Below are 13,394 nucleotides of genomic sequence, written 5' to 3' on the forward strand. Positions count from 1 at the left end.
ACATTCGCTTGTTAAGTAGCTTAACAAGCATAGTGTCAGCGCGTACAGCAAACATGAACACATGACACTCGATGGCTGCGGATACCCGCTGTCAAAGCGCTGGCGGGAGGAAACGCGGCAGCAGCAGCAAGCGAAGTGACCTTCGCGCTGTTTTACGCTTCAACGCAAACTGAGCACCGAGAAAACACAGCAAGCCCAATGCTACGAGTCGCCGACGCACATAGACTGTGCCTCCAACGCAGCTTGCTCTCAAGATACGGCCGCGCGCCGCCGCCACGTACGAAGTTGCAGCCGGAAAAAATGGCGTTGCCCCCCCCCCCCCCTCCCTCCCTCCCGTCCCCTCCGATGTGTCGCAACGGTGAGAGCTTCACGCGTGGCGAAAGACGGTACACTTCCTGCCCACTTTCTTCCCTTTCGCACGGACGCGACTGAGCCGTGCTCATCGGCTCCCCTGGCACACTTTCACTCGCACATGCAGCGTAGAGCGCGCGGTGACAGTGATGACAGACAGAGACAGACCTTTATTTAGCTACAGTGATATCGCCCTTGGATTTTATAAGGAGCCTCAGGGCGACGACGACCGCAGAAATTCGCCTAGAGTGTCGATATAATTGGTATCACTATAAATGTAACTGATGACACGAGCAGAAACTGGCAGCTGGGGTTCCTTCTTATATATTGCGATAGCAATTATATGGACATCAAGTGGTCGTAGACTTCGCTTTGAAGGTCCGTATGAAGTCCAAACACGGTACCATCGTCTCTATGCGCGAGTGAACGTTTGCGAGGGCCAGCCGACGATGGCGGCTCAATCTCGCGCGCGCGAGGGAGAAAGGCACAGTGCAAGCGCGCTTCTGTCGCGAGCGAGGTACAGGGGGGTTACAGCGCTGGCGGCCACGCGGGCGCCGTATCGTGAAAGCGATCTGCGACGTGGAAAAAGTGCGCGCCAGTGCGAGCCTCATCTTCAAAGCAATGTGCGATATGAACAAAGTGTAAGTAGCGCCGGTAGCTTGGTATACGTTCTGCTTTCGACATTTAGTTCGCATTGACGCGAGAGACAGCACGCAGGTCAATTCGCTCGATGCTAGATCCGCGCCTCCTCACTCCAGCCAGCGTTTCGACAGCTAGTTTACAGTTCATCGAGCGAGATATGCTCATGTTTACCTGTGCACGCGTTACACCGTGCTTGCTAATTTAGTTAGTAAGCGAATGATTACAATTTTATAGCGCCGATAAAACTACTATCCTTAGTTGATATAGTTGCCCTACAATTTGCTATCCAATCGTTGCTTCAACTTTCGGGCGAAAGTGGAACCATTTCTGAAATGGTAGAAACAGATCCAGGAATCTGACATTAAACAGTGTTTTTCTTGGACGAAGGCATTTAAGTTGGCAACCAATTCTCATTGATCATCAGGATACAGCCTCGCGGACGACCTTGTGACAATTGAGTACCTGTACCTGCATTGAGGCATGCTTGGCTGTAACGTAGAAAGCGCGCGGAATCACTTTTACGATGTCGTGAAGTTCTCTATTGAAAAGAGTGCCTTCCAGGAAAAATATTCGTCGGGGGAACACTTGGATTAGTGGAGACTGCGAAATACAGTAGTGCCCAAGTAAAAAAAAAAAAAAAGAAAAGAAAAAGTTTCCGGCACGAACGAACGAAGTTCATTCTTTTACAAAGCATTTGCTGAATTTGTCAGGATCGATTCTTAGAAAACGACGTTACCCGAACAAAGCTACGTACCGCTAACCAAAATTAAAACGAAACACTTGTAACAGGTACGGCTGAAACAGCGCCACATTTGAAGTAGTTTGAAAGTGTCTTTCCAAATCGGATGACCGCAAGCAAATATCCATCTCTGGTGGATTGGATGTCGACCTTATTATCCCCCATATTGTGTCTTAGCAATGCTTCTTACGCTTGAGATAAAGAAATCTCGTGGCCCCGGCGGTCTTCCGAATGCCTTTACAAAGAGTCACGCTGTACAAATCTAAATGCTCAACCAATATGTTTTCCACTTTCGTTGGCTAGTGTGGAAGTAGAAAGTGACTCCATGAGAGTTCATGCTCCGATTTCTAAAAAAAAGTTGCGATTATCAGTTTCTATCTTCGCTACCTACCTAAACGTTTTACTTGCCGAACGTAATTTTTTATCCCCTGCCAACACTAATGTTTTGGGGGGGGATGCCGACCTCAACTCAACTTGGCACGTGTATACATTAAATTTCTTCTGTACACGGGAAATCGTCTGGTCCTTCGATATTAGCGAAGCCTTCGACCAATTATCTCACGGAAGCTGCTCCTCAAGTTAGAACGTGCACACCTCTTTAACATCATTTGAGGGACTCGAGAGTGTCTTCTGATCAGGGGTCAGTGTTCACGAATTGGTTGATCTGATGCGCTGAAGGTTTCCTTGGGTGGCTCTCAAGGAAATGTACTGGAACCTTAGTTGTTCACTTATATAAATGATTCAGCGTGTGGTTAATGATGCGACAATGAAAATCACTAAGGACTACACTGTCTGAAATAGAGCAGAGTAACAAATCGACCGTAACCTAATACAAAGTGCTGTCTATTTAAGAGTGTTGCAAGAGTTACGACATGTACCTTAACACTGAAAAAATGTGTTATGCCTAACACATATAACACATATAAGGCCTAAGAATAGCTCCCAGTTATTCCGATCAGCTACAAGGTAAAGCCATTTCAGAAGTAGCAAAATATTAGCACCTACCTCGGCGTAATTATTACCAATTAAATAAGATGGTCTATCCACATTTGTGCATCTGCCCTTCGTAAATTATGGCGCCTAAAATGAGACTGCAAACAGAACCTGCAAATGTAAAGCATGAAGTAAGCTTGAATACATTTCATTTGTATGAGACCCACCAAATAAAAGGATATAGGTCAACGTATCAATAGAAAGCACGGTAGATTCATCTATAATAAGCACGAAGGAGAAGACTCAACATCTAATTTATTGCATGAAAATAGCATATGGGCGCTGGAACTTCGATGTAAGTTAGTGTTCTTACATTTCTCCATGATGTTCTACGATGTAAAACTAATTTAGTAACGCCTGACTGCCTGAAATCTTAGGGATCCAAGAGCTTGTAAGAGGTTCGCAATAAATCTTAATTTTTGCAAGATCAAACAGCCGTAAGAGATTTTTTTCTGCCATTGATTCAAGAGTGGAATTATTTACCACTCAATATGTTTGAAGCTAATGACTTGGTAGCTGCATTGAAACGCAACCTTTATTAATCTGACTTTTGATACATTGCTGACGTTATTTGAGCAACCATATGAAACTCGATAAAATCTCAACTTGATTTTTCTGCTTGAATGACTTGCAATCCAATGCGATGCAACCCCTCCGGCCTGGGCCGATTTCTTGCCTGCAGCGTCTTAACTTTGATTTAGAACTTTAATGCTAGCGTTGTTCTCATACCCATTTTTTGGGCTATTTGATATTCACAATGTTGGCGACGTTCGCGCCCGTCAACCACGTGGCGCGAAAACACTTGTACGGTGTTTGAGCGGCGAAAAAGCCAAAGAAAGGCTTGAAAAAGGGAAACCATCGGATGCTCCTTTTTTCTCGCATAATCTTGGTGTTATCAGGTGCAATGATGTGGAGGCTAGAGACACTTTTACAGTGGCTGCGTTGGCACTCGGAGATAGTTCGGTGTTTGCTGACCGATTTTTGTGAAAATCGCTCTTTATATAAGCTCAGTTCTGAATAAAAAATTATTTACCCTTAGCAACAAACAAACCATGCGCTCATACGGCTGCTAACATGTTGTTTAGACCAGTTTGCTGTTCGTTTTTTTTTTACTTGCAGCCTCACGTGCATGCTCGCGTGAGCAACGCCGCTAGCGCGCAGCGAAGCATATACGGAACGCGCAACATTTTGGCGACCGTACTTTTTGCGTAGCCTCCACAGCGTTTCACCTGTTGTATGAAACGGAGTATAGTGGGTCATAATTAAAAGAAAGTTACGGCACAGTCTAGACGAGGACAACGACAGGCATCTGCCCTGTCGTGTTTTGTCCTGGTCTAGTTTGCGCTGCGAATTTCTTTCTATGACGACTTTAGTTCTCGTTGCCCGCAAGGTTTCGCCACCGCTTATTGTTTGCCTTGTGCGTGAGTAAGGTGCAATACTTGCCTCCGATGAGGGAAGCGTAGGCTCGTTCTGTGAGAGCGTTGCCCTTGGCGAATTGGAAGAATCCCAGTTTCTCCAGGCGGCTAGCCGGTGGAGGTGTTGCCGACGTCGAGCCCTCGGAACTTGACGGAGAAAGCGGGCGTCGAGTTAGGGCAACGGCCATCGCGTTGAGGTCTTTCGGGATGGCCTTGCAGGAGTAGACGTTCAGGCACCTCAGACTTGAACTCTGCACTGCCGCTTTCAGCAGGGCTGACGGTGAAGTCAGTCCCGACCCGTGCACCTGCCGAGAGTGAATCCAACTTCAGGCGTCAAAAGTTGTTTTAGGCTAACCAAAACAAGCCAGCCGTGAGCGCACAGTTTTAACAGAGGCTGAAGTTCCGGCACATGGGGTCGAAGTAGAGACACAGTTATGAACACATGGCTGATTTATTGCCTACATTTATGCGGGAATGTTCCAAGTAAAAGGAACTTGATCCAAGAGAAAAAAAAAACAGCCCAGTCATTCGCATCACTTTGCAGAATAGTACCTGAAGAAGGTAGTTCAGTTTTCTGGAATGTGCAAATTTGAGGTACGGTGGCTGACGCACCGGGAAGTATCAACTCTTTACGTACCGCGCCCATTGGGCATAGTTAGCCCTCTGTCGATGATCTGAAGCGCCGCTTTCAAGACCTTCCGCACCGCTCACGGACATACTGCGCTATTGGACGTGAAGGAGAACTATAATTTAGTTTTATAAGCAGTTTGCTTTTTCGCGCCAAGCGGCGATTTTGAAACGTGCTCCGAAGTGTCGCAATCATCAAAGCAGAACGCAAAGAGCACCGGGTCCGGAAACGGCGCGCGGCATTCGGCAGATCGCAGATATCGCGATTCCGCTGCATCTGCGGCTGATCTTATCGATACATCGAATAGCAGCGAGTCAGAGGACGCGGACTCAGAGGAGCGACGACGACGCAAACCAGCCCAGAACATTGGCGTCCGCAGCCCGGCACGCCCAACTGCAGTGCTTTTAGTTAAATTTTTGTGGGGAAATACCTGTTCAATGAAAAATTGATTTTTTGGGAAATAGTGCCTATTCGACGGCAATACATTTTGTATATATCATAATTTTCGTAATTTTTTTTCTTGACACTTATTTCGACCCCTGCCGCACTGCCTACTGAATACACTAGCGACGCCATTGCTACAGCAGAAAAGGCACGTCACATTGCCCGTCTTCGCCTCTCTGCGTCGCAGACACGGCAGAAGTTGTACGACAACTGCCACCAGGACGTCCACTTCGGTGCGGGCGACCTTGTCCTTGTCTGGTCCCCGTCTCGGCGCGTTGGCCTTTCTGAGAAACTACTTTGGAGGTACTCTGGCCCTTATCGTGTCCTGCGACAATTGACAGACGTTACATACAAAATAGCCCCGCTCGATCCTACCACCTCTTCTACTTCCTCAGACGTCGTGCACGTGGCCCGCCTCAAGCCATACGTTTCACTTATGTGCCGGGTCGGCGCTTTTCCGGCCGGACGTTAATGTCACGAGACTGCGAGCCATGCGACAAAGACGATGTTGGTCTCTGGGGCGAAGAAAACGACGTTTGTAAACGACTGGTGCCTCCGCCATCTTGGCAGTGCTGCAGCTCGCTGTAAATAGTTTGTAAATATATCTTCTTTTATACCGTTTCCCACGGCAATATTTTGTATTATGCTTATTTAGGTACACAGTTTATATTGGGAAGAAAACGCTGCGTGTAGCGTAGCTGGCGCGGACAATCTGCGTCGTGTGGTATATTGCAAACGGAGCGAAGTCTGCATGGCGCGACTTCGCTAATCTGGAGATCGTGAGAGGCAGCGCGTAGGAGACGCGTGGGCGCGATTTCATGCTCTAAGGAACCTCAAAGTTTTACTGAATGCAGCCCGCGATTTTTGTATATAATGCATATAATATAATGTTTATAATATAATGTATATAATTTTTTCATAAAGGTCCGCTTAAAAAACGTATGCGGAGCCATACTCTTGTTAGTTCTAAATGAGACATCGAACATCTCGCCTGCAAACCTCGGATATATATTTTTTCATGCTGTCTTATTACCTCTGCCGTCATCAATGCTGACATTAAATTTAGCATAGCTGCCGCGAAATGCGCAAAATTTCTTTGAGTGGGTGACATTTTGGGCTTACTGATTTGCATCGGCTATTAGGTGATGTCCAGAAGCACAGTGGTGGCGCAGGAATTAGTGCGACGTTTGTTTCCCTTTAAGAGGTTGGACACATTGAACTCGTGATACGAGAACGACGGACCATGTATCCGCAAGGACACGGAACGCTTTCCGTTTTAGTACTGCCTACACCTTCTGCTGTGAGAAGCACAGCGGCATATGAGCGTTATTTCCTTTTGACGCGGCTGTTGTGACACTTGTGCTTTCACGCGAGAGCTCACTAGTTATATAGGACAACATCAGACTCTTGAGCGTAACAGTGGCAACAGAACGATTGTAGAAAAATGCGCTCATCATGCATAGCCCAGTAGCCGCGCCAATGAACTCTTGGAGGTTCTCGCATTTACCATGCCTGGAAAAAACGCTAGAGGCAGACAACCGTCATCTCGATCAAATTAGTGTCGACCGCACTCATCGACCCCCTCCGAACTCTAATGTGGAAGGCCGAAAAGAGTTACGAGAAAAGATTATCAAATAACATGGGCTGTCGGCATATCGGTGTAAGCGAAGCATTGATGAGCCGGCAAGGCGAAGAGGTGCGAATCATGATGCGAAATTGGCACATTTCAGCGATGAACACACCCCGTTGCGGGGACCAGCCGCGGTGGAGTACATTGCAGAGCAAAGGTTACTTTTGCTTAGAAGCAAATAATCCCGGGCGACATTCTTCCTGGATGCTATCCCGGTTGCGAGATTTATGGCTACTTCGGGAGGTCGTATCGGAGCACTCATGAGGCAGTCATCTCATTCGGGTGGTGAAAAAAAATGGCGCTTTGACTACATTCGGTTGGTTTTACAGCGAAGCTGTGTATGGCTAGGTTTCCGTGCATTTTTTGTATCCGTCAAGAAATGTACGTGTACAAAAACTCAGCTCCAGAATTTGATGCGAAATCGCTTCATTCTATGCAAAAGCTTATACGTCTCCTCACTTGGATATGCACGTTCAATAGATTAGTTATCATTACGCAAAATTTTCAAGATCAGTGGACTGTCAGGTGGATAATAAGAGTATCTGAAAGATTTGCCACTGCGCAAGCGGCGTTGGCCATGTGTACGCTTGCACCGCCCTCTCTTTATCGCCGTTCCAAGCGCTTGCATGCCTAGTCTCCTCCCGCTCTCTCGGGGTGGCGGTACCGTCGCGCGTGTCTAGTTTGAACCGGTTCCCCGAGGTGGCGGAAGTCTTCCACGCGAATGTATGTAGTCAATCATGGCCGCCGAACAAAATTAAAGTGCGTGGGCGTGTGTCTTTCTTCGGGATGATCGCCGTCGCAGTTCAAGATAAATAAAATTTGCTCATACCATTGATCTAAATTCTGTGTCACCTCTATGTCGTGTGCTAAACTGCTTCGCTGGCAATCCATCGTCACAGTACTGGAATGGCGCGTGCTTTCTCATTATTTGGCCACGTTGGCAGGCGGAACAGCTGCACTTAGTAGCAATTAGGTGCGGAGTGACTGCATTCTGCGTCGAAAAACGTGTAGCTTGAAAATTTAGGCCGGTAAAGGCAAATATTGGTTATTAGTAAAATCACCAATCCCAAAAATGACAAATTCGTGGAGTAATCATCATCCCCATAATGGTACCACAATCCCTTCTAGTAATTAGTGTTGAACCGCCATGTTTCCAGATTCAGTATACACTAGTGCCCTTTTGTAATCTAGGTAGGAAACTGAGTAACCATAAAACTCATTTATCACTAGCCAGAACGCTACGCGGCGGCATACGTTTACCTACACACCTCGGACACGAGGGCCTTCGCACGGATTAAATGGCACGGCGGAGCGTCCCCGCTAATGCGCACGCAATCGCCGAGTTTCATGGTTTCTGACACTAAGTGCTCTTGCAGAAGCTTCCTATGTACAGGGACAGTTGTGGTGTATGAAGGGCAACGCATTTTTGCGGTGTTGCAGGGAAACGAGCTAAACATCACGTCACTGGGCTCCCTACTTAGCGGTGGAAAAGCGTGCTAAATCGCGACGCAAATTTTTCTCGCGGTATTGTGGATAGATGAGTACCTTTGCTGGAATACTTAAACCTACTCGACGATACATACTGCGCACGCCAATAGAAGGGTTTCACAAGAAAAATAAGGGCACGAAATGCTCGTTTTAAAATTCGTAACGATAGTGGTAACCATGAAAGGAGCAGATGAGCCAGACGACTGAGGCTATGAGGAGCATCGAAACGAAATGTACAGAAGCGGGCGCACTTATCTAGAGTCAGAATCGTGTGAAAGGCACATCGACGTGGCTATAGAGTGCCATTAGTTAAGAGGCAATGCTGCTTGCTAGAGCCAGGTTTGAGGAGAACGATGTACTTGAGTCGAGAAAGTGGAGCACCGCAACTAGCCATTCGTTACGACTCAGGGAACATACCTTTCTTGCGGTCTTGTGATGTGTGTAGTGCGCTGACAGTACCGTGGTTGGGAGATGAAAGGACGAGTACGGCCAAGAGTGCGCGCGCAGAGGTGAATACCTTGCTAGGTGAAACACGACGACGTCGAACAGCGTCAAGCTCAAGAACGCGCAACACAAGGTAAAATAAAAGAATGATCCAATCGAGCATTTCTACATTTACACTGAATCAAGAGACGCAATCAGAGCATTCGAATCGGGTAACCTCACACGAGAGGCGGCCTCTATTCTAGAGAAGATGGTTTGTCCCGCTTCTGATTATATTACGTGGTTCCCAGCACGCATGGGGACGAACGTTCTCGAGGGCTTCCCAAACCTCAACAAGGTGGCCCACGACCGTGCGCGAGAACTAACGCGCCGCGACGGTCTGGAGGCTCCGGAGGGCCAGGAAGGGACTCAGCAGAACGATCCACTTCTAACATTTAATGAAATTACTAAACAGTATACCAACTTGGCAGGAGAGTTTATCCTCTTCCTCACCCGAAGCTCAGCAGAGCTCATTCAGCTACTCTTAGAATGTTGCAGACGGGATCTTTCCCATCGCGGAGCGTCCTTAGTAGGATATACTCAGACGTGGACCCTGGTTGTCCCGACTGCAATGAAATCTTTTGCTCGATGGCTCACATGCTCTGGCGATGTCCCGCGTTACCTAACGACCTACTCTCCAGCGAAGCCGAATGGGAGGATGCCATCAGAAGCACGGCACTCCGAAAGGAAGTCCAGGCTATCCAGAGGGCCCAGGAAAGGGCGGAGCGTCACGGCGTTCTGTCCTCTACGTGGGCGCGGCCAGTGGTTACAACGGCCTCCCGTTAGGGGGTCCTGACAGTAGCTCCTCAGGATCAAATAAAGTTCGTTGTCTGTCTGTCTGTCTGTCTGTCCAATCGGCAGAACCCACGGAAATCTCAGGGGCCAATTGTCATTGAACACGAGCTCCGAGGCTCACCATTCCGTAAGAGACAAAAGAGACAGAGCGGCAGAAAAAGTGAAACCTTTTGCACTGGCAGAGTTGGGGGAGATCCAGGAAGCGACGCCAGGAGGTAGGCCACTGGATCGGGAACTGAAGACGGGCAGTCGGGTTCCGGACCCGAGCCCCCAGTATTTCACCCAACGGGTGAAATACTTTGGCAACCTTGCCAGATCGCGGACTGCTGCGTAAGGCCTGCCGGCTCCTGTGGCCACATACAGTGCTGAAGCAATCTGGCTACGAACCCGAGCTTTACACAAAGCTGCCTGGCCAGAACGCTGCTCCCATCTGAACGTGCCGCCAAGCCGGCTGCGTACCCCTTGCAAGCCGGAGCTGCTGCGCTCAGGTCGCCCCTTCATCGGTCAACTTTATCATATCTTGGCGAGACAAACGCCGCTTCTTTCGTGGGCACTGTTGCGTCCCGAATTGGCCGGGTGCATTCTTTGATTGTTTCCCATCCAGGCAGGCCCTTTCATCGGCGTCGTCCAGACGGCGACAGTGCCTGACACCGACGAGACGGGCAAACAAGTGCCCCAACTCGGCAGTGCCCATTCTTTGGGTGCTTTCCCCGATGCCACCCCCTTCAACGGCCGCCTACCTGGCAATGCGGCCCAACACCGGCAGTGACGCGATGACAAAGAAGCCCACTTAGAAGCGACCGACCACAACCGCCACCCTTCGCTAGAAGCGGGGATCAGCGTGAAGGCCATTCTCCTGACCCTGAAAAGATGACCGTCGGAGGGCAAGAAGCTAAGTCACCGACTTTCATGGAAGGAGTGTGAACCCCCCAGTTTCTGGATTGCCTCGTCCTTGCTTCGAAGGTGCAACATTAGAGGCGGAGTTCGGTGAACAATACGACCCCTCTGATTGGCCGCATCAAGGTCATCTGATTCCCTAGTCGGATCAACTAGGGAAGACGAATGTTTTATAAGGAGACACTGCGTCCAGTGGGGTGTCCTGACGTGTTCTGATATGTGCTGAGGCATGCAGTGAGCTGAGACTTTCAAAGTGCTCCCCCATGGAGGTGGCTTCGATATTTGGAGCCACTGTGAATATGTAAAATAAACCCTTTTTTCTCTCGCTCTTACTCCCGGACGTAATCATCCCTTTGGCTGAAGGATCACCGGCCCAAACGCTACCCGAGTCCCAACAGCACCCATACACGGCGAACTCTTGCGCACACTTACACTCGTGATCTGCCCTAACTGTGTGTCGTGTTGGTCCTATTCTAGCTCTAGGTGTATATGTTCCTTGCTGTGACCTTTTCATTGAGTGTATTTTGTTTCTTTGCACACTAGTTATATTAAAGGTTTTGTATGCGTTTTGAAACTAACGGCTTTGTCCCTAATTGGTTTCTCAGAGGCTCCACTTTGGGAAACTGAAGCACTAAAGAAAAAAAAAAGCATCTGCATCATAGGTCGGCTTGTGGCTAGCCAAGGGAACTTTTTGTCGAAGTTCCCCGACTGAATTTCTTCATAGGTTAATGACATGACGATTGCGTATATGAGTACTCATACATTGTGTTGGCGTCGAAGGGTAACTAGTACGCTGCACACGTTGACAAAGAGCTTTCGTCCGAACGTGCCAGTCACCAGACATACACCTGAGATGCGAAACTAAATTGCTTGCAGCTGTCTTGACACAGAATTTTTTGCCCCGATTGCCGTTGTCCAAAACACCTCGTACGTCCAACGTGCCATCCACATAACGTATGATGAATCTCGGTAGCAAGTTGAGGTTTTACGCCGTTCGTTGCAACGTGCATGGTAGCATCCGGGGTTTTTCTTGGGGCTGTAGGCGAGCCTTTGGCAACACCCGCTTTGCACCTCGTGGAAGCAAGATTCCGCTTGCACGTGATTCACCAGATCCTGCGACGCCAATCTCGCAGAAAGTGTCCTCTCGTCTCGCACTTGAAGACTCGATCATTTGCATCACTAGTAAGTCTAGTTATTTGTGTCGCGTTTTATTTTAGGCTATTTCTAGGCTTTTGCGAAGTATTGTTAAACAGACGTCCGCATCTGAGTGCCGGTGGGCGTGTTGCAATACGACTCGCAGCATACAATTCCGGCAATTGAGATGTCGCCAATTGTGCGCTCTCCGACGTTACTCTAAACAAGTTTGCTTGATCTAAAAAGCTGGAACACAAACCTGATCGACTTCGGCATGTCTTACCTCAAGTTCTTCGAGGACAGTATGGTTGCGGACAACGTTCGCGAGGGCTTCGCCGCGTCGAGACTTTAAGAAGGCATGATGCAGGCAAATTTTCTTCAGTGACTTGTTCTGAACCAAAAACTCAAGGAAGTAGCCAGCATTGCGGTCATCAGCCTGCGCATGAGTACAGAATACACATAACCACATCCTGCTGATCTTAGCAAGGACGTGTCTGGGCCGTAATTGCACCAGATCACCTTAATGCCACACGTTTATGTACTGAGAATGAAGCGGCATAGCATTTCCCGCCTCTCCACAAAACATCAGAAGCATAATACCGCAAAACAACAAGTTTTCCGCGAGTTTGGAGAGGCGCGCAAAATGGTCTCTATGCGTGAATTCTTTAAAGTAATAACGGTTATCAGAACAATCGCATGCACAGAAAACACGGAAATCATTCATCCAGACACTTGCCAAATGTGCCTGATGTAAAAAGTGGTCAGTAACAATGAAAGTGAACACACCACAAACACCCAGGCATTCTATCGTCCGACTCTTTTCAAACACAAAAAAAAAGACAAAGTGCACTTACGCCAAAGTTATATACATATATGTAGCAAAGCCGTATACATATCCTGGATGAATACAGCACGCTTTGCACATATTGACACGTACACATGTTTATCTTTCACCGGTGGCCGCTTTCAACATTGGCTGACAAATGTTAAACGTTATCGCTCGGCACAGGACGCGCCTGCATTGGAAGCTTCTCGGACGTTATCAATGCTTCTATCCGTCGTCTGTGGTCACTGACGTCCATGTAATCTGATTGTATGAGCGACGCGAATTGTCTAGAACTTTCTGGAAGACACGCGGGCATCAGGGATTAATCTGGAACCTTCGATGACTCAGGTATAAAAGCCGACGCGTTTCGCCGCTTATCAGATTTCGACGATCGCCGACTGTGTTCGCCGCTATCGTTGTGCTTCAAGTGTAACTTGCTTTTCTGGGCACAGGTTCGCCCAATAAAGAATCAGTTTCGTCATTCCCAGTTTTACGACTGTTTGCTTCATCGTCACTACTACGTGACAATATTTATATATGATTTACGGTACACAGTACCGGCATGCTTAAATGTAACTGGGGACTCCAAGTAAATGCTCGCTGCTTGGGGGCTGCGCCTAGAAACATCCAATCCACGTTCAGGTTTCAAGCGAAAGATATCCTATCATGGCATGCACTGAATGCCTCGTTCTCAAATCGTCACGATGTCGCCGCGCACAAACAGGAAAGTGGACAGAGACTTGTTGTGCACTATTGTGCGTGTAATCGCGGTAGAGAGACCAGAACTTACGATTTCATTGTATCATGAAAGAAGCAGATGACGCGCACCTGAGAGCGACTTGAATCAACATTTTTTCATCAACATATTTTGATGTTCCCTGAACAGGTGGCTTTGTTTTAGATGAGCACCAAGTTCCTTGTACTGCTTA

At 48.0% G+C, this 13,394-nt stretch overlaps 1 protein-coding gene across 1 annotated transcript in view; it reads right to left on the minus strand.

Moving 5' to 3' along the window:
• The window catches only part of LOC125941055 (uncharacterized), an 82,833-nt gene that overhangs the window by 25,352 nt on the left and 44,087 nt on the right, over positions 1-13,394 (minus strand). Inside the window, exons 6-7 of the mRNA XM_049657975.1 lie at positions 11,923-12,075; positions 4,169-4,445 (exon numbers count right to left, since the gene is read on the minus strand). Coding sequence (XP_049513932.1) covers positions 4,169-4,445; positions 11,923-12,075 — 430 coding nt within the window. The remainder of the gene's footprint in view (positions 1-4,168; positions 4,446-11,922; positions 12,076-13,394) is intronic.

Source organism: Dermacentor silvarum, chromosome 10 (genome assembly GCF_013339745.2).
Source record: "Dermacentor silvarum isolate Dsil-2018 chromosome 10, BIME_Dsil_1.4, whole genome shotgun sequence".
Classification (NCBI taxonomy): domain Eukaryota; kingdom Metazoa; phylum Arthropoda; class Arachnida; order Ixodida; family Ixodidae; genus Dermacentor; species Dermacentor silvarum.